The 27,552-nt window shown below is 43.8% G+C and overlaps 1 protein-coding gene across 1 annotated transcript; it reads right to left on the bottom strand.

Annotated features, from left to right (window-relative positions):
* Positions 1–64: 64 nt before the first annotated feature.
* Positions 65–26,050, bottom strand: LOC124114081 (dual specificity mitogen-activated protein kinase kinase 5-like). The gene is made up of 21 exons (XM_046474622.2): positions 25,906–26,050; positions 23,199–23,344; positions 20,780–20,828; positions 19,708–19,775; positions 19,022–19,091; positions 17,868–17,908; positions 16,945–17,129; positions 15,877–15,996; positions 14,455–14,494; positions 14,110–14,178; positions 13,076–13,157; positions 12,190–12,300; positions 11,806–11,879; positions 11,456–11,506; positions 6,839–6,910; positions 6,192–6,221; positions 5,587–5,604; positions 4,455–4,487; positions 3,495–3,556; positions 2,566–2,611; positions 65–1,667 (listed from the first exon to the last, which is right to left on the bottom strand). Exons 2-21 carry the CDS (start codon positions 23,295–23,297, stop codon positions 1,563–1,565), a joined length of 1,425 nt encoding a protein of 474 aa, XP_046330578.2. The 5' UTR covers positions 23,298–23,344; positions 25,906–26,050; the 3' UTR covers positions 65–1,562.
* Positions 26,051–27,552: the final 1,502 nt, after the last annotated feature.

Raw genomic sequence — 27,552 nt, 5'->3', positions numbered from 1 at the left:
ATGCTGACAGCCTGAAATGTTTATATACGACAGATATATTTTTCCAGGATTTAATTGCCCATAATTAAGGGTGCATAAAACACACGAGTGCATATTATACATGAATTGATAAGTCTTGTGTACATTGATCAATCGGAAGGGATGCTAATTGAGATTGTTCACTAGCCAAAATATTAGCAAATATTGCTGTGAGTGCTTATTGGAGCGGGATGCTTATTACGTCAAATATGGTAAGGCTTAAAAAAATTAATGAATTGGTTCTCGGGCAATGGCTTTTGAAAATATAGTGCGAGCGGGCGGCGTCTTTTTTTGTTTTTGTTCACACTAGTAATCAACCTAGGAAAGGTAACAACCCCTTGTTGTAGATTGTTATGGGTGCGATACGGCATCAACAAAAGTATACTCCAACTGTGCACATATGCCACAGCACTGAACATATGTCTTACAACCCTGCACATGTTGTGCAGATGCCAACTTTTCCTTGTGTGAGTGCAGGAGCAGAACTGTTTAACACTCCATGAGATCATAACACACATGTCCCACATCACAGATACACAGCCCAAGTGGATGGGAGTATACTGGTGATGAGGCTCTACACACATGTCGACCTTGTCCTAGAGTCGTATCAGAACCAGTGCAGGAGCAGAACTGTCTAATACTCCAAGAGATCATAACACACATGTCCCATCTCACAGATACACAGGCCAAGTGGATGGGAGTATACTGGTGATGAGGCTCTACACACATGTCGACCTTGTCCTAGAGTCGTATCAGAACCAGTGCAGGAGCAGAACTGTCTAATACTCCAAGAGATCATAACACACACGTCCCATCTCACAGATACACAGGCCAAGTGGATGGGAGTATACCGGTGATGAGGCTCTACACACATGTCGACCTTGTCCTAGAGTCGTATCAGAACCAGTGCAGGAGCAGAACTGTCTAATACTCCAAGAGATCATAACACACACGTCCCATCTCACAGATACACAGGCCAAGTGGATGGGAGTATACCGGTGATGAGGATAACACACAGTTCACCTTGTGCTAGAGTTGCCTCGCCAGCACTCACCATCACTTGTCACTGGGGAACTCACACTCCAGTCCCTTCTGATAAACCTTCTTGATTATAAAAACTAAAATGTAATAAGCATACACAAAGAACAAATGAAGTTAATTATTTTGCCAGCCATGCCTGCCATCCAGCAATGTTACCGACATGGCCGCCGTCTTGGACATCTTCGATTGTCACGGTCATCTTGAGGTTGTGAGCTAGTGCTACAGAGAGTGCTCACACAGGACAGGTCTTCTTTGACACAGACAACAACCGACAAACTCTGTCATCATAGTAAACCCATCCAGGTGACTCAGATCCGGCATCAACAACACAAGCAAGCATATCACAGACATCTTTTTTCTAGGTACAAGATGACACAATGGAAGTGGCTAAATGATTGTCTGGCATCCTGGAGATGGTTAGCTGACAGATAACAAATACTTTGTTCGAACTGTATACCTGATTGAGTCCAAGGAACGACATTACCCCTTCAGCAGACGGTATGTTATGACACTGCTTGCTGTTGTTGCCGCTGCTGCAAACAACCCTGCACCCACTCCGCAATCATCACGGTATTACTGTCAGCATGGCGCTGCACAAACTGGTGATTCTGCAAACAAACATTTTGCTCCGTCTTATTTTCAGAAATATGAAATATCGATAACATTTAGTCCATGGATCAGATATAAACTACTCAGGATTCCGACCCAAACTTTACTCCATTATTAATAAAAAATATGGCAGAAGTAGTGGTGAGAATAAACCGAAAACCAGTTGTGTGAGTAAAAACCTGTACTATCAGGGCAAGGTGACAATCTGCAACACATACAAGGTGATGTGAAATTGGGTTTAACGTTGCATCCAAAATAATTGCACTTATATAGCAACGTGCATCCGTTAGCCCACTGAGATACCATGCAGCAGTTTAACATGAATACCCCACTCACACACAGCATACTGACTCCGAGGCGACCAGTCCCTGTTTTAGCCCCTTAATGCCGAGCGCCAGACAGGGTAGCGCCAGACAGGGTAACAACAAGTACCATATTTTAACTTCTTTTGGTATGACACAGCAGGGGATCGAACCCGAGACCTTCCACTCTCCGTGTGGATGCTCTACCACTAGACCACGGATGGGGTCGCAACAAATTCAAAGCAACTGGTATACTGCCACTGCCACTGCCACTGCCACTGCCACTGCCACATGGTGGCTTGAAGACAACCTTTACATGTGCTAGAAACAATTGGTATTTGTCTGACATTATTTCTGCAAATTCAAGTCAATAAGGATTTTTCTTTTACCTCGTCTCCATGCATATAATAAGTAGAACATGACATATATATCCTGTACATTACATGGACTATCACTTTAAGGGATAAATGGTCCTGCAATTTGGTGGGAAGAGTTGCATGCCTTCAGTGTGCCAGGATCATGTGATCATGGGTTAAAATAACAGATTGAGCTCTGGCTTGTCAGCACCATGTTCTCAGAATGGACAAATACTCACTGCAAGTTCTGATGGAGTCAGTCTGCGAGCTGGATCCCTCAACATGCTGAAGAATAAATACCATTTACAACTGACATATCAATGCTGTGTGATTACACAAAGCAATCTGAGGGCCAGTCATTGGTAGAAGGGTAGCTGGGGGAGATATGCATGGTGGGGAGTGTTGGGGCAGTGAGCTCCAGAAATGGTCACTTTATGTACGCGACTCTCACTTGATGCTAAGTCTGTTAATATCATGATTTCCACAATAGCATCCTCCCCTTTTCCTATTTACCTTCATAATATAGCATATTTTACGACCATCTCTCTGAACATGAACAGGAATTGTATGGTTGGTTGGTTTGGTTTGGTGGGCTTGTTGTTTAACGCCGCACTCAGCAATATTCCAGCTATATGACGGCGGTCTGTAAATAATCGAGTCTGGACCAGACAATCCAGTGATTGATATCATGAGTATCGATCAACGCAATTGGGATCGATGACATGCATCAACCAAGTCAGCGAGCCTGACCACCCAATCCCATTAGTCGCCTTTTACGACAAGCATAGTCACCTTTTACGGCAAGCATGGGTTGCTGAAGACCTATTCTACCCCGGAATCTTCACGGGTCGGAATTGTATGGTCATCATGTGGCTACACTGACACACAATCTTCAATGTCAGCAGGGACTTGAGGGATGGTGTGAGCGTCAATTCATATACTCCCAAGTGAGCTTATAGGTTACTATGGCTGAAGGGGCGGTTTTTTGCAGAGGTACTACAGATATGTACCCCAGGTACGTTTTTGTATACAGATATGTACCCCAGCAAAAATCTGTATACAGAAATGTAACTGAGGTACATATCTGTAGTACCTCTGCCGACAACGACCCCTTCAGCGTTACTATGGCAACTTAAATATGAGGTGGAGGGAATGTTAAGAAACTCACCAGCTTGCCACATAGCCGACAAACTCTGGACTGAAGAACTCTTGAGACAACATCAGTGGTGTCTAGAAATTTAAAACATACAGTGAATACTGGGGATTACTTACGTCTTTGATGAGACTGTTTGTTTACCAGACTACTCCTCCCTGCATGACAGTGACAAGTTAAAATATAAGTCAGACCGGGGACAATCTCATTACAGTCAGATCTTAGTTCTTGCTACCGCTTAACCAAGTCCTGACGACTTATGTCAGAACGACCTTTCATCTGACCAATCAGAGCATCGCTTATCAAATCATGAAAGTGACGGTTGGAATGTAATTTTTGATCGTGTAACCTCGACAAAAACATACAGGGTACTCCGAACGGGAGTTATGGGCTTTATGTCTGTATTCATACAATCAAGACCATCTACATCTACGGCTGTATTAGCCATTCCAAAATGTTCTTTTGTTCAGTTTTTAATTTTTTAATCGAGTGTATGTCAAAATATGTTTCGAAGCCTAGTTGTCAGTTTGAAACTCGTGACATAAAGCTTGATTAAGTTGCCTTCTGATTGGCTATTGTCGACTTCTTGTTAGTCATTCCATTGGTCGGTCAAAGTTCGCGAAAGGTCGGTCAAAGTTCGCGAAAAGTTGGTCAAAGTTTGTGAAAGGTCGGTCTGACATGACCCGTAATGGGATGTCCTCAGATCTTTTTTTAGCGGTAGTGAGAACTAAGATCTGATTTTAATGAGATTGGACCGGGGATCTTAGTGATCAGGCGTCGAGCAACCACAGATACTCTACTCTACCTGGACACCGTCTCAGTTAGCATCTCTCTCAGCCAGGTGATGCAAAGACCCAGCAACTAACGATACAGTCTCAGTTACAGTCAGATAGCAGATGCAGATATATTACGTCAGCAACAGAACCTGTCTCTTATCATTAATAAACACCTTGAGGCACATGGACTAAGACTCACCTCCTCAATAATACACTGCATCAGTTCAAAGGGCTGAAAAACACAGTATAGTGGTATAAGAAAAGAGAACATCGTTAGTGGAATTCAGTTGGTTGGTTGGTTTGTTTGTTGTTTAACACCACACTCAGCAATATTCCAGCTATATGAATTGTGGTCTGTAAATAATCGAGTCTGGACCAGACAATCCAGTGATTGATTTTATGAGCATCGATCCACGTAATTGGGATCGATGATCAACCAAGTCGGCGAGTCTGACCACCCGATCCTGTTAGTCGCCTCGCATAGTTACGACAAGCATAGTTGCCTTTTACGGCAAGCATGGGTTGTTGAAGACCTATTCTACCCCGGATCTTCGCGGGTCAGTGGAATTCAGAAGTTGGCTGTAAGGTTATCTTTCCTAATGATCACTTTATGTTCTCCCTGTTGAAGTTGTCCGCCATAAGTTTTGGTCTTCCTGACACTACACACAGAAAAATCGGATGGATAACAGCCTGTATTTCAACACCTTTAAACCAAACATAGACACCATACATTTGTTTGTTTGTTGTTTAACGCAGCACTCAGCAATATTTCAGCTATATGATGGCGGTCTGCAAATAATCAAGTCTGGACCTGACAATCCAGTGACTGACATCATGAGCATCAATCCACGCAACTGGGATACAATATATCAACCAAGTCAGCGAGCCTGACCACCCGATCCCGTTAGTTGCGAGCTTTTACGGCAAGCATGCGCTATTGAAGACCTATTCTACCCCGGATCTTCACGGGTCTAGACACCATACATATGAGAAGCCTTAGAGCTAGCCATCATACAGACAACTGACAATACTGCCTTCGTGTATTTATATAGCCTTTATGCCACAGTTTGTTTGTTTCTTATTTAGTGCTGTGCTTCAATATTTCAGCTATATGAAACCAGTCTGGACCACACAATCAAGTGATTGATATTATGAGCAATCACCCACATGCAATCAGGTAAGTCATTGAGTCTGACTCCCCGATTTATTCCTTTGCATCATAGGACAAGCATAGGTTGCTAGGGAGGAACCAAAACCCCACAAGGCCTCCGAGACTAGTAGTCAGTATTATGCAGATTGGCGGCTGAGCTGGAAACCACGAAGTTACTTACCTTCATATCTGGATTAAACTGAAAACAAAACATACAAATTATACAGTAAAACCATAAAGATGACAAAACTACAGAGGCAAATAAATCATACTGTCATACTGTGTAGATAAGTCATTAGCAAAACTGGTACACAAACATCATGGCTAAACAGTACAGGTGCTTAGCAATACATAGTGAGTGAGTATGGTTTTACGCCGATTTTAACAATATTGCAGCAATATCACGGCAGGGGACACAAGAAATGGGCTTCAAACATTGTACCCATGTCGGGAATCGAACCAAGATCTTCGGCGTGACGAGCGAACGATTTAACCACTAGGCTACCCGACCACCCATTTTAGCAATACATAACTGTAAGGTAAACTATATACTATAACTATGCACAGATATACTACACAAGTGAACATCTTTGACAACACTCACTATGGAATCTGAAGAGAATTGTTTGAACTGTAAAGGTATAAGGCAGGTATGTATAGTGCAGTGACTTGCTGAGTTAGATCTCTATATTTCCTTGATAACAGACAATGTATCGTTTTCACAGGTTATGTTTGTCAATGCCAAGCATAGCTGTACTATTCCTCCACAAGCATCACAACACTTACCGACTGAAAGGGTATTTTTCTTGTGGCCAGCTGAAATGGAAATCAGATGGAATCAGTGTACGTGAGTCTGGTTGACTGACTCAGACTGGATCGTTCATCACACAAACCAAACATTCCTCAGAACCACATTATGTTCCCGCACACACATATATTTATCAGAGGGAACCGGGAAACAACAAAACTAAAAACTGACAAAATATATCTAGGAACTCTGAAAGAGTAAACTTTTAAAAAATATTAAGTAAAACTGCTTAAACCAATACCTTGGGTGAAAGTGAAGTGAGGTGAAATGGGGTTTAACTTATATATAGCGATGTGCATGCACGTGTGTGAGTGTGAGTGTGTGTATGTGTGTGTGTTAGTGTTAGTGTGTGTGTTAGTGTTAGTGTGTGTGTGTGTGTGTGTGTGGCTGCTTGTACTAGTCCAGACTTATGCTGATTTATAGTGCTAGCCCACTGAGATATTTTATGCTGCAGTTTAACATGAATACCCCACTCAGACACAGTATACTGACTCTGAGGCGGTCCAGGTGAAAGTGAGGATTTTGCTGGCCGTAACAGCACAATAGCAAACAGCAACCAGATATGTAATGACAGATTTCCTAAATGCTTTTCTAAATGATCGTTAGTCTTGTGCATCTCACCCACCTCAAACAGGGTGATGCCCAGACTCCACACCTCTGCCGGGATCCCGTAGTGGCTCCCTTGGAGCCTCTCCGGCTGAAACAGGAGGGTAACCATGGCAACTACATACACCAGTATACACACAAGTACAGTGTTAAACTGTCCTGGACACATCTACAACCTTCACTGCAATAGTTTTTAATCAAGTGGTGTATGTGTGTCCTTGTGCAACCTTGCAAAGATGCTGTAAAAACAGGAAATTTTGTGTTCGTATTTTCATAAGTAATACAACTGCTTGCTATTATCAGATTTTATAAAACAGTTAGTTTCTTTGTTCAAGCATATCAGTGCAGGTGAATTTTCACATATCAAAATATCAAAATGCTCACACAGTCCTCATGTGCTAAAAAGGAAATACTGCTAAGCATAAAATATGAACTTCTTATTGTAAGTTAGAACTCGCAACAGAATACAGAATTATCCCTAGCGCCACTAGGTTTTACAGTACATTTTTTTCAAATATAATAGCTTTGAGATGGTCCCCAAAGATTTCTCGTACAACACAAATTCCATGAAAAGAGAAGAAAGAAGAATAAAAATAAATGTTCCACCATCCACTGACTGATCTTGAAACGTAAAGTTTACAATATTAAATTATTTACTGCCAAAGTGACAAAATTTATGGCCCTAAATGTACAGCCCACCAACTACCCCTAACAGTACCCTTTGTGTAGGTACTTACAGCCTTGTACAGCCCGACGACTACCCCTATCAGTACCCTTTGTGTAGGTACTAACAGCCATGAACAGCCCACCGAGTACCCCTTTCTGTACCCTTTGTGTAGGTACTTACAGCCTTGTACAGCCCACCGACTACCCCTATCAGGTCCTATGTGTAGGTACTTACAGCCTTGTACAGCCCACCGACTACCCCTATCAGGTCCTATGTGTAGGTACTTACAGCCTTGTACAGCCCACCGACTACCCCTTTCAGGTCCTATGTGTAGGTACTTACAGCCTTGTACAGCCCACCGACTACCCCTATTAGCACCCTATGTGTAGGTACTTACAGCCTTGTACAGCCCACCGACTACCCCTTTCAGGTCCTATGTGTAGGTACTTACAGCCTTGTACAGCCCACCGACTACCCCTATTAGCACCCTATGTGTAGGTACTTACAGCCATGTACAGCCCACCAACTACCCCTTTCTGTACCCTATGTGTAGGTACTTACAGCCTTATACAGCCCACCGACTACCCCTATCAGCACCCTATGTGTAGGTACTTACAGCCTTGTACAGCTCACCAACTACCCCTTTCTGTACCCTATGTGTAGGTACTTACAGCCTTGTACAGCCCACCAACTACCCCTATCAGGTCCCTATGTGTAGGTACTTACAGCCATGTACAGCCCACCGACTACCCCTATCAGGTCCCTATGTGTAGGTACTTACAGCCATGTACAGCCCACCAACTACCCCTTTCTGTACCCTATGTGTAGGTACTTACAGCCTTGTACAGCCCACCGACTACCCCTATCAGCACCCTATGTGTAGGTACTTACAGCCATGTACAGCCCACCAACTACCCCTTTCTGTACCCTATGTGTAGGTACTTACAGCCATGTACAGCCCACCGACTACCCCTATCAGCACCCTATATGTAGTACTTACAGCCTTGTACAGCCCACCAACTACCCCTTTCTGTACCCTATGTGTAGGTACTTACAGCCATGTACAGCCCACCGACTACCCCTATCAGGTGCCTATGTGTAGGTACTTACAGCCATGTACAGCCCACCAACTACCCCTTTCTGTACCCTGTGTGTAGGTACTTACAGCCATGTACAGCCCACCAACTACCCCTTTCTGTACCCTATGTGTAGGTACTTACAGCCATGTACAGCCCACCAACTACCCCTTTCTGTACCCTATGTGTAGGTACTTACAGCCATGTACAGCCCACCAACTACCCCTTTCTGTACCCTATGTGTAGGTACTTACAGCCATGTACAGCCCACCAACTACCCCTTTCTGTACCCTATGTGTAGGTACTTACAGCCTTGTACAGCCTGACGACTACCCCTATCAGGTCCCTATGTGTAGGTACTTACAGCCTTGTACAGCCCACCAACTACCCCTTTCTGTACCCTTTGTGTAGGTACTTACAGCCTTGTACAGCCTGACGACTACCCCTATCAGGTCCCTATGTGTAGGTACTTACAGCCTTGTACAGCCCACCAACTACCCCTATTAGCACCCTATGTGTAGGTACTTACAGCCATGTACAGCCCACCGACTACCCCTATCAGGTCCCTATGTGTAGGTACTTACAGCCATGTACAGCCCACCAACTACCCCTTTCTGTACCCTATGTGTAGGTACTTACAGCCTTGTACAGCCCACCAACTACCCCTTTATGTACCCTATGTGTAGGTACTTACAGCCATGTACAGCCCACCAACTACCCCTTTCTGTACCCTGTGTGTAGGTGCTCACAGCTATGTACAGCCTGACGACTACCCCTATCAGGTCCCTATGTGTAGGTACTTACAGCCTTGTACAGCCCACCGACTACCCCTATCAGGTCCCTATGTGTAGGTACTTACAGCCATGTACAGCCCACCAACTACCCCTTTCTGTACCCTTTGTGTAGGTACTTACAGCCTTGTACAGCCTGACGACTACCCCTATCAGGTCCCTATGTGTAGGTACTTACAGCCTTGTGCAGCCCACCAACTACCCCTATTAGCACCCTATGTGTAGGTACTTACAGCCATGTACAGCCCACCGACTACCCCTATCAGGTCCCTATGTGTAGGTACTTACAGCCATGTACAGCTCACCGACTACCCCTATCAGCACCCTATGTGTAGGTACTTACAGCCATGTACAGCTCACCAACTGACCCTTTCTGTACCCTGTGTGTAGGTACTTACAGCCATGTACAGCCCACCAACTACCCCTTTCTGTACCCTGTGTGTAGGTACTTACAGCCCTGTACAGCCCACCAACTACTCCTATCAGCACCCTTTGTGTAGGTACTTACAGCCATGTTCAGCTCACCAACTGACCCTTTCTGTACCCTGTGTGTAGGTACTTACAGCCATGTACAGCTCACCAACTGACCCTTTCTGTACCCTGTGTGTAGGTACTTACAGCCATGTACAGCCCACCAACTACTCCTATCAGCACCCTTTGTGTAGGTAATTACAGCCTTGTACAGCTCACCAACTGACCCTTTCTGTACCCTGTGTGTAGGTACTTACAGCCATGTACAGCCCACCAACTACTCCTATCAGCACCCTTTGTGTAGGTACTTACAGCCATGTACAGCTCACCAACTGACCCTTTCTGTACCCTATGTGTAGGTACTTACAGCCTTGTACAGCTCACCAACTGACCCTTTCTGTACCCTATGTGTAGGTACTTACCGCCATGTACAGCCCACCGACTACCCCTATCAGCACCCTATGTGTAGGTACTTACAGCCTTGTACAGCCCACCGACTACCCCTATCAGGTCCCTATGTGTAGGTACTTACAGCCATGTACAGCCCACCGACTACCCCTATCAGGTCCCTATGTGTAGGTACTTACAGCCATGTACAGCCCGACGACTACCCCTATCAGGTCCCTATGTGTAGGTACTTACAGCCATGTACAGCCCACCAACTACCCCTATCAGGTCCCTATGTGTAGGTACTTACAGCCTTGTACAGCCCGACGACTACCCCTATCAGGTCCCTATGTGTAGGTACTTACAGCTACATACAGCCCACTGACTACCCCTACCTGTACCCTTTGTGTAGGTACTTACAGCCATGTACAGCCCACCGACTACCCCTATCAGGTCCCTATGTGTAGGTAATTACAGCCTTGTACAGCCCGACGACTACCCCTATCAGGTCCCTATGTGTAGGTACTTACAGCCATGTACAGCCCACCGACTACCCCTATCAGCACCCTATGTGTAGGTACTTACAGCCTTGTACAGCCCACCAACTACTCCTATCAGTACCCTATGTGTAGGTACTTACAGCCTTGTACAGCCCACCGACTACCCCTATCAGTACCCTATGTGTAGGTACTAACAGCCATGTACAGCCCACCGACTACCCCTATCAGTACCCTTTGTGTAGGTACTTACAGCCATGTACAGCCCACCGACTACCCCTATCAGCACCCTATGTGTAGGTAATTACAGCCTTGTACAGCCCGACGACTACCCCTATCAGGTCCCTATGTGTAGGTACTTACAGCCATGTACAGCCCACCGACTACCCCTATCAGTACCCTTTGTGTAGGTACTAACAGCCATGAACAGCCCACCGAGTACCCCTTTCTGTACCCTTTGTGTAGGTACTTACAGCCTTGTACAGCCCACCGACTACCCCTATCAGGTCCCTATGTGTAGGTACTTACAGCCATGTACAGCCCACCGACTACCCCTACCAGGTCCCTATGTGTAGGTAATTACAGCAACATACAGCCCATCAACTACCCCTATCAGGTCCCTATGTGTAGGTACTTACAGCAACATACATTCCATCGACTACCCCTATCAGGTCCCTATGTGTAGGTACTTACAGCAACATACATTCCATCGACTACCCCTTTCAGGTCCCTATGTGTTGTACTTACAGCCATGTACACGTTGGTCCCCACAAATGTCGTGGCTATCGACTTGACCAGCTGAAACATTAACATTTTACAATATACCAGTCAGTGACAAAAAAGATCATCCGAACAATTTTTAGGATGTGCTTTACATGACATACAATGTATATATTTGGCAATAAAGTTAACATCAGCAGACAGTGTGTCACTATGGTTACATAATGGAGCAACACCTTATTGCTAGGGTTACTAATTAGCAACTCAACATCATTACAGTTTCATTAACAGCAACACTGCATCACTATGGTAAATTATGTAACAGCACAGCCATGCTACGGCACCGGTGTATGAGTGTGTGTGATGCAGCAACTGACCTGTGTGCTGACCCCGAAGTCACACAGCTTGACCTCCCCCTGGGTGTTGACTAGAACATTGTTTGGCTTGATGTCTGAAACAGGGCAGCATGTTGGTTTGTTAACTTATAGAAGAACACAATCTCATTTTTCTGTTCTTTCCCCGCTGCAGCAGAAAGGGCTCCTGACTTGGGGAAATGTGCAATGCTCCAAGCATTGTTGATGTTCTTATTTATAAAATATACATTCCTCTCTACACGGACTAGTGACTTTTTCTAGGAATAGCGAAAATCAGTAGTGTCTCATTTGAGGAAAAGGAAACACAGCCAAGAATGTTAATCAATTGTAGGCATGCTACTCGTCCCCACCATCCTGCCCCGAGACCTGGAGGAGATGATGGCTTACCTCTGTGAAGGATCTTCAGGTTCCACATGTATATGAGGCCCTCGAGGATACACACCGCCATCCTGCCCAGAACCAGCTCCGGCACCGGCATGTAACGGTCCAATGACCCACCTGAAATACAGACACATACGCTGATATCGTGTGGCAACATGTTACCTACTATAGAGGCCCCACCTGAAACATGGACACACACATCGCTGTCCTACAAATATATTATATTTTGTTATTAACATTTTCAAAAGACTTAAAGATGTCGGAAATAAATAAATTAACAAATCTATGACCTAATACTGTCAGTATATTTTCGCTGAAAAATACTCACAGCATTTATTGATACCATTCTCTCCAAAAATAATACAATTCAAAGATTTCATTCTAATCTCTGGATTTGATTTAGTTATAATTTCAAAAACTCAAAACTATCCAAAAAATCTAAAATTATTGAACTGTTTCAATCACTCACTAAACAGTGAGTGTGAGTGAGTGTGTATGGTTTTATGCTGCTTTTAGCAATATTCCAACAATATTACGGCGGGGGACACCAGAAATGGGCTTCACACATTATACCCATGTTGGGAATCGAACCTGGGTCTTCGGCATGACAAGCGAACGCTTTAACCACTAGGCTACCCGACCGCCCCAGCTCACTACAAATCTAAGTTCTGGTGCTCCAGTTGACCCAGAAGGTCAACATATATAACATGAAATAATACCTTGCCTTTCTATACTGAGGAAGGTCAGACAGTGTTTCACTTGTTTAACCTTTCAATCAGAATGACCTGTAACCCTCAGGAGCTCTGTTTATTGCATGGGAAATACATCATTTAGAGCTCTCAGGCTGTCATTGAAAGACCATGCCCATCTTGAGGAATATTAACTTGCTTACCATCCATGTACTGGGTGCACATGGAGATCCGGTTCTCAACAAAGAAGGCCCCATAGAAGCCAATGATGGCTGGGGAATTGCACTGTGGAAAGAAGAAAGGGGAGTGTACAAGGTGAACTGATAGATTTCCTTTAACCTCCTGAAATGTGTAACATTCCTGGACATTTAGAAGATAAAGACTATGAAACACATCTGTGACTAGGAACATTCTGGAAAAACAATAGTGACATTTCATTGCGGACTACAACTTTTAAATAAACATTAATCATGTAATTGTCTAACTCTGGTCCCACACAAGCCAGCCACCACATCCACCCATCCCATACTGACTGATCTCTAACAACAGTCATGAATAAAACATGCGGTCCCAACCTTGTATAGGGCAACATCTAGCCATACAAAGGGGCCCCACCTTGTATAGGGCAGCCAGACCAGTTACCCCTTGGTTCCCCACCTTGAATAGGGCAGCCACCCCAGTTATTCCTAGAGTCCCTACCAGGTATAGCGCAGCCACCCCAGTAATTCCTAGGATCTCCCACCTTGTATAGGGCAGCCACCCCAGCCACCCTTTGGTTCCCCACCTTGTATAGGTCAGCCACCCCAGTAATTCCTAGGGTCCCCACCTTGTATAGGGCAGCTACCCCAGCAAGCCCTTGGTTCCCCACCTTGTATAGGTCAGCCACCCCAGTAATTCCTAGGATCCCCACCTTGTATAGGGCTGTCACCCCAGTAATTCCTAGGATCCCCACCTTGTATAGGGCTGTCACCCCCGCTACCCCTTGGTTCCCCACCTTGAATAGGGCAGCCACCCCATTATTTCCTAGGGTGCCCATCCCATATAGGGCAGGCACCCCAGCCAACAATAGGGTCCCCCACCTTGTATAGGTCAGCCATCTCAGATATTCCCACCATGTATAGGGTAACCATCCCAAGGGTTCCCAGCTTGTACAGGGCAGTCAAACTAGCCACCCCTAGGGTCCCAACCATTTACAGGCAGCAACCCCAGTCACCCCAGTCACCCCTGTGGTCCCCACCTTGTATAGGATGTCCAGCTCACATAGGATCTGCTTTTGGACTTCAGGAGAGATGTCAACCTGTATCACCTGAAAATCAGACACACATTAGCATTTTTTTATCATCATCTTTGGTGAATGAATACCTGTGGGAACAGGTGCTCTGAAGGATAAATTCTGACAAATCTGATACACATGTACTGTGACAAGGGTACCAATCAAAACTAACTTGTTGAATCAGATTTACTGGATATGGGTGCTACATCAACAAACTGTTCTTATCATAACAATAACTAGCACTATTACATTATTTTCTAAAGAGTTGAAGCATGTGTAAGATGTAAAGCCACTACCAGCAGCACCTACCTTGACAGCAATCTGTTTCCCTGAGGGCACATGTACCGACCTGAATGGAGAGACGCAATCTTTACTTGTCAACGAAATGTGATGAAGACACCAAGTGAATTCACAAGACAAGTCGGCAAATGATAACAAATAACGCATCACTGTAAACCATCAATCTATGTTTGGCACCCAGACACTAGGTGGTCTTTACAATGTGAAGATAGCCGGCACCAATACACTGGGTGGTCTGTACAATGTGACCACTGCCAGCACCAAGACACTGGGTGGTCTGTACAATGTGACCATTGCCAGCACCAAGACACTGGGTGGTCTGTACAATGTGACCATTGCCAGCACCAAGACACTGGGTGGTCTGTACAATGTGACCATTGCTGACACCAATACACTGGGTGGTCTGTACAATGTGACCATTGCCAGCACCAAGACACTGGGTGGTCTGTACAATGTGACCACTGCCAGCACCAAGACACTGGGTGGTCTGTACAATGTGACCACTGCCAGCACCATGACACTGGGTGGTCTGTACAATGTGACCATTGCCAGCACCAAGACACTGGGTGGTCTGTTCAATGTGACCATTGCCAGCACCATGACACTGGGTGGTCTGTACAATGTGACCACTGCCAGCACCATGACACTGGGTGGTCTGTTCAATGTGACCATTGCCAGCACCATGACACTAGGTGGTCTGTACAATGTGAGAATTGCCGGCACCAAGACACTGGGTGGTCTGTACAATGTGACCATTGCCAGCACCATGACACTAGGTGGTCTGTACAATGTGAGAATTGCCGGCACCATGACACTGGGTGGTCTGTTCAATGTGACCACTGCCAGCACCATGACACTGGGTGGTCTGTACAATGTGACCACTGCCAGCACCATGACACTGGGTGGTCTGTTCAATGTGACCATTGCCAGCACCATGACACTAGGTGGTCTGTACAATGTGAGAATTGCCGGCACCATGACACTGGGTGGTCTGTACAATGTGACCATTGCCAGCACCATGACACTAGGTGGTCTGTACAATGTGAGAATTGCCAGCACCAAGACACTGGGTGGTCTGTACAATGTGACCACTGCCAGCACCATGACACTGGGTGGTCTGTACAATGTGACCATTGCCAGCACCAAGACACTGGGTGGTCTGTTCAATGTGACCATTGCCAGCACCATGACACTGGGTTGTCTGTACAATGTGACCACTGCCAGCACCATGACACTGGGTGGTCTGTTCAATGTGACCACTGCCAGCACCATGACACTGGGTGGTCTGTACAATGTGAGAATTGCCAGCACCATGACACTGGGTGGTCTGTTCAATGTGACCATTGCCAGCACCATGACACTGGGTGGTCTGTTCAATGTGACCATTGCCAGCACCATGACACTGGGGGGTCTGTACAATGTGACTCTCACCTGTAAACCCTCCCTCCAGCACCAGCACCAAGACACTCAATAGTCTGTATTTGGTCTTCAGTCATGTGGCCATTGGAGAGGACATGTTGGAGGCCTGTCGGAGATATCTCAGTGGACGTGCTGGAGTCAAAGCATGACACACATTAATGACATACAACTACATGAATTTATGTTTTAATGAACCGAGTTTTGATTTTTTTGTCATAAACATTGCAGTCACATATGAGTCATCTTCCGGAGGCAAGAGAGTTAACTGACTTTAAAAGTCCAGTTTCCACCCTTGCCGAACTAGGCTGGAATTCCTGGGCTTGATCGTAGAGCCCCCTGTGGCTATTACGAGTTATGTTCCTTTAATGCCTTTCCAATTGACCAAACAGATTCCACCTCTCGTATCACTTGCATTTGCTTCAAACAAAATGACGGCACCTGGTCAATACGATCTATTCGATAATCAAGATCTATATTGTGTTAAAACGAGTCTTACATCGCGAGGTGCATCAAATAGCACTTGAGCAGCTTGATTAAAAACATGAAAAGATTCAGAAAATATTTGTTGACAACGAGTTGGCGGTGCACATGCTTTGCAAATCCTGCAATTGACTGAAATCTGCATGGCAGTTTACAAACCAGATTTTGATTTCATTGCACGGTTTTGATTGGACTATGCATAGACTTGTTAGTCCAGCCAAAATGTAACTCCATAATACCAGCCTATTTCAGCAAGGTTGGAAACTGGACTTTTATAGTCAGTTAACTCCCTGGACTTGGGAAGAGGCATATGAGTGTAAAGTGTGTTCAACATGTTCGAATCTGGAATAGGCAAACTGTGGTCATTAGAGTGAACATTCCATTTTTATTCCTGGGTATGAGGATGTTTAATGAGATGTAGGTTTCAAATGGTCACAAATTCTTGGGTTCAAATGCCACAGTGTTCCATCTAAATCAATGCCTTCATGTTACAAGCACAGAATTGCAACTGACACTGAGTCAGGTGTTCCATAGGTGTATGTGTGTAAGATTTATCCGGCAGTCATCAAAGACATATGTGATGGTGTGCAAAAGATATACCTGACAGCCATCGGAGTCACGTGTGGCACTGGTTGAATGGGTGTTGAGGTATGTGGGGTGACACTAATCGGCCCCTGGGGTGGGGTGGTAACCACCTGTACAGGTGTGTTGCTCTGAATGTCAGGGATGGGTGGAGCTTCTGGGTTGACTGGACTGGGGCTGCCTGGCGACTTGTTGAGTTGTATCTGCAGCAGTAAACACTGGGTTTCAGAGAAGACGTCAATGTGATGGCTTAATCAATCTACTGCAGACCCGTGAAGATCCGGGGTAGAATAGGTCTTCAGCAACCCATGCTTGCCGTAAAAGGTGCCTATGCTTGTTGCAAGAGGCGACTAACGGGATTGGGTGGTCAGGCTCGCTGATGCATGTCATTGTATCCCAATTGCGTGCATCGATGCTCATGATGTCAATCACTGGATTGTCTGGTCCAGACTCGATTATTTACAGACCATCGTCATCTAGCAGAAATATTGCTGAGTGCGGCATTAAACAACAAACAAACAAAAAAACAAACAAACAAAATCCTTCCTCTGCAGGTTTAAAGAAATAAGAGCTGTGCATTCCTAGAAGAGCAAAAGCACCATAAACAGAGCTGACATTACTGAAACACCTCGCTATCCTGATGATGTGTTTGTAATTAGTTTTAGACATGTGCCTTCCTCAAATATATCATACTCTTCTCATACCCATTCATATTCAGTTCATTTAATCTCTCTCGAGTTTTTCATTCAGGAACACTTGGATTAAAATCAACAGACATTTGCAAATCAATATTTTGAAATCATTTATTTTTTGTTTTCTTTGGAACTGATATCCTACCATTTTTGTTGCTTTCAGCTCAGCTATATCTCAGATCATATTATGAATCGATGTCATGGCTAATTCCTTCCTCCTCACAAACAGATCAGTTCAAACACACTCACCTTCAGGCCCAACAGATTCCTCTTCTGAGCAGTCTTCCCAACTACAACAATCAGTGAAAACTTTAGGTATTGCTGTGATGGTGATGTAAAATTAGCTGTAGTGGGATTTTATTGTAAGTATAACAGTAGTAGGGTAATATTGATGTTAGCATAACTGTAGTAGGATAATGGTGTTAGTAGAGCTGTACTAGGATAATGTTGATGTTTGTACAACAGTAGAAGGATAATGGTGTTAGTAGAGCTGTACTAGGATAACGTTGATGTTTGTACAACAGTAGAAGGATAATGTTGTTAGTACAGCTGTACTAGGATAATGTTGATGTTTGTACAACAGTAGAAGGATAATGGTGTTAGTAGAGCTGTACTAGGATAACGTTGATGTTTGTACAACAGTAGAAGGATAATGTTGTTAGTAGAGCTGTACTAGGATAACGTTGATGTTTGTACAACAGTAGAAGGATAATGTTGTTAGTAGAGCTGTACTAGGATAACGTTGATGTTTGTACAACAGTAGAAGGATAATGTTGTTAGTACAGCTGTACTAGGATAATGTTGATGTTTGTACAACAGTAGAAGGATAATGGTGTTAGTAGAGCTGTACTAGGATAACGTTGATGTTTGTACAACAGTAGAAGGATAATGTTGTTAGTACAGCTGTACTAGGATAATGTTGATGTTTGTACAACAGTAGAAGGATAATGCTGTTTGTAGAGCTGTACTAGGATAACGTTGATGTTTGTACAACAGTAGAAGGATAATGCTGTTAGTAGAGCTGTACTAGGATAACATTGATGTTTGTACAACAGTAGAAGAATAATGTTGTTAGTACAGCTGTACTAGGATAATGTTGATGTTTGTACAACAGTAGAAGGATAATGGTGTTAGTAGAGCTGTACTAGGATAACGTTGATGTTTGTACAACAGTAGAAGGATAATGGTGTTAGTAGAGCTGTACTAGGATAACGTTGATGTTTGTACAACAGTAGAAGGATAATGCTGTTAGTAGAGCTGTACTAGGATAAAGTTGATGTTAGAACACCTGTAGTAGGATAATGGTTATGTAAGTACAGCTGTAGTAGGATAATGTTGATGTACATGTAGCTGTAGTAGGATAATGGTTATGTAAGTACAGATGTAGTAGGGTAATTCCTCACGTTTCGGGAAGATGATGAGAGGTGGGAACAGCCCCCTGTCTCTGTCCTCCTCGCTCATCTCATGGAAATACTGGAACAACATATGGCTACACTGTACGTAATTTACACAACATGGCAACATGCAGGAACTGCAACACTGGTAGCTTTTGGCCATGCCACCAAATAGTTTTGTTTTAGAACCTGATTACCAAGTGACTTCAGCACTTTCACCTTTCACTTGGACATTTAAATACTTTCTACGAATGTCCTGTTGTTGTTTTTCTCGGGAACTGACTTAATATATATATAGGACAATTGATATTCCAGCGTTTGAAATTGGCACTAGTCCTTTAGCCCTTGCCACACTGCCCAATAGTTTAGGTATCATAAAGACTACTAGAAATTTGCCATTCTTAAGGGTTTTACTATATGTTATCATTGTAAAGACTAGTGGACTGTTACTCTCTATTGCTGAATTCGTAACATAATTGCAATATTTGTTTTCATTTCACTTGCCCTTTAAATGTGTAACTGTTTGGTTAACCTACAAGTATGGCCATAGTGCTAACAAATCAGTGATGTAGGATTCTGGCAAGTCAAAGGGATGCAACTCTACACAGCGAATTGCAGAAGCTTAGACAACTGGGCAAACCATGTCCCCAGGAGGGAGAAAGAAGCAACAAAGCAAACTCCTGCAAGTGTCTTACATTGTCAATCATCCCCTTCATTTCATCCTCGCTGCGAACCGTGATGTGATCTCCATCCTCGTCTTCATCTGAGAAAGGAAAACTCAAAGCTCACATTCCGTGATGTGTGAAACAGAAAACCCAATAAAGTATACACATTCTAGTATGTGGCCAACTGCCACCAAATAACAAACACTTCCCTATCATAAATGTGGGCTTCATTTTCAGTTCGGAACTATATCTACCTTATAGTCCTCGCCACATGCAATAGTATCACAGAATGTCACGATGATTAATTAATGCACATGGCTGCACTTTGCAATTTTTGTCATTACTGAAAGTAATATTCCTTTTCCGCGGAACGGCTTGTTTTCACTTCATAAGTATTAGCACACATGCAGCTATCTTCGTTAATTAATCATCACGATATTCCGAGATTCAATTTCAAGTGGCAAGGACTATAGTCATGTTAGTGTTGGCAACTAGTTGTGATTTCCACTAATGAACTGTTGCAATCAGTTAATAAAGAATCTGTGTGTAGGGCTGGGACGGGTAACTCGGGTACTCGGGTCGGGTGGGTACTGAGTAGGACCTGGGTACCCACCTGACTACCCGGACCCGTGGTAAGTCATGTGATATATTGTTTCATGACAAAAATTCACTATATTTATAACTACATGGTTAAACGACAATTTTAAGTCTCTAATGTTCGCATTTCGTTCTTCTGAGTGAGTGAGTGAGTGTGTGAGCGAGCATGGCTTTATGCCGTTTTTAGCAATATTCCAGCAATATCATGGCATGACACATCAGAAATGGGCTTCACCCATTGTACCCATGTGGGGAATCGAACCCAGGTCTTCGGTGTGACTGACAAACACTGTAGGCTATCCCAACGCCTCCTGGAGAAAGGTAATTGCACCTTTACCAAATGTCACGTTGAAGAATAAAGAGGATGAAATACATCAGTTAACTGTTAATTCCTTGATGCTACACCTTCTTAAATGCCTCTTAGACATGTAAAAGATATTATTAACATGTCAATCGTAAGCAGATTTGAATTAACCGAACGTTACCGTTACTGGACATGACTTACACTCAAATGCTGTGATTGTTCCACTGTGTACCACCTGGCAGATCACTTCCTGGAAAACAGAATCAACATCATGTACCAGCTGGAGCAGGGTACACCAGTTACACATCTAACATCATGTACCAGCTGGAGCAGGGTTCACCAGGTACACAACTAACATCATGTACCAGCTGGAGCAGGGTACACCAGGTACACATCTAACATCATGTACCAGCTGGAGCAGGGTTCACATCTAACATCATGTACCAGCTGGAGCAGGGTTCACATCTAACATCATGTACCAGCTGGAGCTGGGTACACATCTAACATCATGTACCAGCTGGAGCAGGGTTCACATCTAACATCATGTACCAGCTGGAGCAGGGTACACATCTAACATCATGTACCAGCTGGAGCTGGGTACACATCTAACATCATGTACCAGCTGGAGCAGGGTACACATCTAACATCATGTACCAGCTGGAGCAGGGTACACCAGGTACACAACTAACATCATGTACCAGCTGGAGCAGGGTTCACCAGGTACACAACTAACATCATGTTCCAGCTGGAGCAGGGTACACAACTAACATCATGTACCAGCTGGAGCAGGGTACACCAGGTACACATCTAACATCATGTACCAGCTGGAGCAGGGTTCAACAGGTGGACAACTAACATCATGTACCAGCTGGAGCAGGGTACACCAGGTACACAACTAACATCATGTACCAGCTGGAGCAGGGTACACCAGGTACACATCTAACATCATGTACCAGCTGGAGCAGGGTACACCAGGTACACATCTAACATCATGTACCAGCTGGAGCAGGGTACACCAGGTACACATCTAACATCATGTACCAGCTGGAGCAGGGTACACCAGGTGCACATCTAACATCATGTACCAGCTGGAGCAGGGTACACCAGGTACACATCTAACATCATGTACCAGCTGGAGCTGGGTACACCAGGTGCACATCTAACATCATGTACCAGCTGGAGCTGGGTACACATCTAACATCATGTACCAGCTGGAGCAGGGTACACCAGGTACACATCTAACTACATGTACCAGCTGGAGCAGGGTTCACCAGGTGTACATCTAACATCATGTACCAGCTGGAGCAGGGTTCACCAGGTGTACAACTAACATCATGTACCAGCTGGAGCAGGGTTCACCAGGTGCACAACTAACATCATGTACCAGCTGGAGCAGGGTTCACCAGGTACACATCTAACATCATGTACCAGCTGGAGCCGGGTACACCAGGTGCACAACTAACATCATGTACCAGCTGGAGCAGGGTTCACCAGGTGTACAACTAACAACATGTACCAGCTGGAGCAGGGTACACCAGGTACACAACTAACATCATGTACCAGCTGGAGCAGGTTTCACCAGGTGTACAACTAACATCATTTACCAGCTGGAGCAGGGTTCACCAGGTACACAACTAACATCATGTACCAGCTGGAGCAGGGTTCACCAGGTACACAACTAACATCATGTACCAGCTGGAGCAGGGTTCACCAGGTACACAACTAACATCATGTACCAGCTGGAGCAGGGTTCACCAGGTGGACAACTAACATCATGTACCAGCTGGAGCAGGTTTCACCAGGTGCACATCTAACATCAAGTACCAGCTGGAGCAGGGTTCACCAGGTACACAACTAACATCATGTACCAGCTGGAGCAGGGTTCACCAGGTGGACAACTAACATCATGTACCAGCTGGAGCAGGTTTCACCAGGTGCACATCTAACATCAAGTACCAGCTGGAGCAGGTTTCACCAGGTGCACATCTAACATCAAGTACCAGCTGGAGCAGGTTTCACCAGGTGCACATCTAACATCAAGTACCAGCTGGAGCAGGGTTCACCAGGTGGACAACTAACATCATGTACCAGCTAGAGCTGGGTACACCAGGTACACAACTAACATCATGTTCCAGCTGGAGCAGGGTTCACTAGGTACACAACTAACATCATGTACCAGCTGGAGCAGGGTACACCAGGTACACAACCAACATCATGTACCAGCTGGAGCAGGGTACACCAGGTACACAACTAACTATTTCTGTTCCGAAATACAACCATTAGTCAGACAGCACAGTTCAGCTTTTCTTAAATCAGTCACTAAGTTCCTATTCAAACAAGGACATCCAATCTATAATGAACATAAGGCATAACATGTTTTTGGGTATGACGCGACCGGGGATCGAAACCCCGGCCTTCCGTTCTCCGGGCAGACACTCTACCACTAGACCTCAGATGTGGTCAGTGAAATTCTGTTAGGATTTGTGAAGTTTCCTTGTGGACTGCTACTTTTACCATTAAGTAGATTGCAACTTTGCAGCAGATAGAATTTAATTCTATTATCACAAAAACTAACATTGCCATAATGACCTTATGATGCGTGAGCACAATGAAAGCCTACCAGAGTCTGTCGGAAGGTGACTTCGTCTGGCTGGACCATCCAGTCCATGTCCTGGTCCTGGTCGTTCCGGATGCGGATGGTCAGCGGCGGAACATTCATGTTGGTGGTCTGCACTTCACTGATCTTGGTCACATGTCAGCAGGAATCTAAAACAGACAAGACAGAAAATGAATAACTTTGTTTGTTTGTTTCTTCGTTTGTTTGTTTGTTTAACACCGCACTCTGCAATATTCCAGCTATATGACGGCAGTCTGTAAATAATCAAGTTTGAACCAGACAATCCAGTGATTGACATCATGACAACATGATACGATAACATGAACCAAATCAGCAAGCCTGACCACCCGATCCTGTTAGCTGCCTCTTACGACAAGCATGGGTTGCTAAAGACCTATTTAATCCCCTATGTTCACGGGTCTGAATAATTATGGGAAAAATTAATATCCCACTGTCATTAATATCATTCCTCCTTATATAAGCATAACTGTAGTAAATATGGACTAGAATAAACAATGACAATAGCTCCAGAAAGCAAGCAGTTGTTCAACCATTTCAGTATGTTCAATGAGGGCAAATACTGGACTACTGTAGGTCTTGTCAGTTGTCCAGGACAGATAATACAGTTCAGTTATGACATAGATTATTCAATTATAACTAATTATAAAGGTTCTAACCATGTTACGGTTACAAAAGAGTCCTATGGTTGGACAGACATAGAAATCCAAACTGGCAAAACAGGACCCGCTCTTAATAAGTGAAAACAAACTCAACAAAGAGATGATCATGATGATAAAACTTTATGATTATATCTATATACAGTTAACTAGTTTCTTAACATTATCATTGACAGAGTACACATGAGACCACAAGGTGAGTTTGCTATATCCATTGTTTTGTTATGAGCGTGTTTGTTATATCCATCAACTTTATATGATAAAATATATGGTTAATGGCCGGGGCCAAAAGAACAGTTTGTTATATCCATCAGTTTGTTATATCTGTTTGTTATATCAGTTCATTTTCAGTATGTTCATTATAAACTATAAATATAGTTTACTATATGTACATTAATTTTATATATTATATCAAAAACGTCTAATAAGATATATACAAAACTGGATCCCGTGTCATACCAACTTTATGAAACGAGTGAATAGTTCTGGTATCTGACGAGCAAACAAAACAATATAATGTGATAGCCTAACAAAAGGGTTGCTGGGGTCATCGAGTGTGCATAAGCTCCTCTAAGTGACCTATGATCTCTACACACAATGTCGTTGAATAAGCCAAGGGATGTTGAAAGTTTTCAAAATTTAAACTCTGTTTACTTTTTAACCGATGAGTTGCAAAATACTAATAATGCTAATTGTGACCTTGATTGGGTTAGAAGTCGGTGTTTATCAAAGCCTAGATTACGCCCAATATACAAGCCTCGAAAGTGCATTCCCTGGAAAGAAGCGCTCTTTGACCTGCTAATGTGCCTACTCCCGCAGTGTGGTCACTGGAGCAAAACTTTATCTTGCGGAATAGTTACTCCCGCATTAGACTGGGAGTAATCAGCTATTGTTTGCAAACAATGCTTCATAATGGTCGATATAATGGCTCTTTAGTTAGCAATGTAATGTGTTTTATGTAGATTGTGTTCAATTGTGAAATGTGTCATTCCAGTTATGTCACAGCGGCAGTAACAGTAAAGAATCGAGTAGACAATCTTGTGATAGATCCATTCAGTCAACCAAGTCACCGAGACTGACCACCTGATCCATTTTGTCGCCTCTTATCGTAGACCAGTACAGGGCAACAATGCAGTTTACCATCCAGTCAATTACCGCGCTATAGTCCTACCGCTGTCTCGCTATACCGTTACCATGCCTCACGCTCCGGTGACTCTCACTTCACGATCCAACACCCGTTTTTGGTCTTAGGGAAACTTACAGGTCTTTACAATCCAACACCCCTTTTCGGTCTTAGGGAAACTTACACGCCTTTACGATCCAACACCCCTTTTCGGTCTTAGGGAAACATACACGTCTTTATGATCCAACACCCCTTTTCGGCCCTTAGGGTTAGCTTGCTCTGGGCAAGGGTTAGCCATAATTTCTTACCTTTTCAAGCGTTAATCCAGTTAATCCGATTGGTCATAAACAATGGCGGGTGTGGTTTAAAGAAAACATTAATGGGAGAGCGGATGGTGATGTCACACGCATGCGCAATTCATTGTTCTGAATTATGCATGTTTGTTAATGGGGTGCTAATGACCCGTTAAACGAGCACTGATTACATGTGATCACGCTCGTGGTTCAGTGCTAGAGCATCAGTTAAGTAACGCATTAATTAGCCAAGCCGGCGAGCTGGCGAAGCGAGTTCGAGCCCCCCCAGTGCTAATTGGAACTGAAAAAGTGCGCCCAGGAAAGTGCACTACTCCCCAGTACATTATGGTACAGATTACTTGGGACCACCAACACGGAGGAAGGCTTATGTTGAAGAAAAGTAGAATATCTCACTATCTTACACACAATATATTTAGTCGTCAATGGGTTTACCAGAGAAAGACAGTCATTACTTGTCAACTCAACTGTTCAGTTCAATTAAGACAATGACAGCTGTGTCACTTTCAGTTACTGTATTGGATTATCCTAGGATTTATGGGTGCCATGCCTCCCCTCTCTAATTTATTTTCAAGAAATCAGCTAGGGCAAATACTCACGGTATTGAATATCGTAGATCCTCTTTATTCATTTGTTCAAACGCAAAAAACCTCGTGTAAACATTATTCTCGAAACCTCAAGGAGAGAGATTGTCTGTGATGATTCTTTTGCACTTTTTCGTGGGCGCGGCCATATTGGTTCACCAAAATCTCGAGAAATCTCACGAGATATAACGAAACGCGAGACTTACGGAGTAAATTGGTTCCACTGTTACTACGCGCCCCAAGATTTGCGCTGTCTAGTTTATGTAGACAGGAGTCCAGTTTACATACAACTGGGCTTCGTCTCAGAAAGAGTCGCAGCGGTTAATGAGTCGCGCACCAGTCGAAGGGGCGCTTATCGTCGTAAATAGATTAAATCTGAACTATACTTGAACTATTCACTCTACTTAATTTCTGAATTGGATATATAGTTACAAATCCTAATGTTAGGTGACATTATTATCATCATCATCATCATCATCATCATCATCATCATCATCATTATTATTATTATTATTATTATTATTATTATTATTATTATTATTATTATTATTAAAATATGATATAATTGAATCCTAAGTTATAAACCAACTGCCACTTTTGTACTGTGCGAGGTTTTACTTATTCCTAGTAAGACCATGTGAGTTGAGTTGTAGATTAAATTTGTACGTGGTGTTTTAAACGTCCAATGTTCTAAAATCGAATACAATAATGGAAGTTTTCATAGTGGATAACGGGAATCGAACCTGCATCCTCACATATCTTTTCTAGTTTTATAACCCACTGTTTTCCCAATGAGCCACTGGGGCAGGTGGTGAAAAGTTGTCCAATTTTACTTGTCATGACTTCAGTTTGTGCTGCATGTTGCACGTACGTGGTCACGCTTTGATCAAATTCCCTTTGTACCGCGACACACTTTATTGTTTCACCAAAAGGTATCCCGATGATTTCTTTTTTTCTCTCTGGTATTTCTTGCATTTAGATCATAAATTGGATAAAACACTCCTTCTTGCATTTAGTTCGCGGTTTTATGATTTAAATAGTTTCTCGTGCAGCGACTGCTTTTGCCAACAGTCGCATACATGAACAGTCTTTACAATTGATTCGTTATGACGCGCCAAATGTAAATTGCATTTTTCGTTTAAATTAACTCTTTTGGCGGTCTATAAGACAGAGAAAACACCACCCCTCGGTTTTGGTTGAAATTTTAAACACTCGGGAGTCGGGAAATCCCCATCCCTCGTGTTTACATTTTCAACCAAAACCTCGGAGTCGTGTTTTCTCCTATACATAGAAGGCAGCGAGAAATGGAGAATGTTGGTGTCTGTTGTAGACTACATAATGTAGACTAGTCTCTCTGAAGTTACTGATTGCCATCCAATACGTCACAAATATACCTTCAAAATAAGGTCTTGTGACCATTGCCAGTTTTTAAAAAACATGGATCCCCTTTTCGTGATGGAACGTGGCACTCCGGGGAGGTCAAGCAGCGTTGGACGCGGAGTGTAGTTGGTGACCGTGTTTAGAAGCCGTGGACTCTTGAGAGTTTCTCGAGATCCCCATCACTGAAACACGTGTTACGTGTGGTGTCTCTATGTTCGAATTATGTTCTTGTTCACCCGCGGTTAATGGGTACCCGATAGCTACAGGAAGCTGAAGATAAAA

This window comes from Haliotis rufescens, unplaced genomic scaffold (genome assembly GCF_023055435.1).
Source record: "Haliotis rufescens isolate VD_foot unplaced genomic scaffold, xgHalRufe1.0.p SCAF_1, whole genome shotgun sequence".
Taxonomy (NCBI): domain Eukaryota; kingdom Metazoa; phylum Mollusca; class Gastropoda; order Lepetellida; family Haliotidae; genus Haliotis; species Haliotis rufescens.
The sequence above is the reverse complement of the archived record's forward strand: the minus strand, read 5'-3'. Positions and strand labels throughout refer to the sequence as shown.

What these genes read in the sequence shown, in the direction of transcription:
- LOC124114081 (XM_046474622.2), bottom strand. Translation starts at nt 23,297, where the DNA reads ATGAATGTTCCGCCGCTGACCATCCGCATCCGGAACGACCAGGACCAG. An exon ending in GTGACTCCGATGGCTGTCAG is followed by an intron (nt 15,997 to 16,944) that starts GTATATCTTTTG and finishes CTTTGACTCCAG; the next exon opens with CACGTCCACTGAGATATCTC. An exon ending in GGAAACAGATTGCTGTCAAG is followed by an intron (nt 14,179 to 14,454) that starts GTAGGTGCTGCT and finishes TCTGATTTTCAG; the next exon opens with GTGATACAGGTTGACATCTC.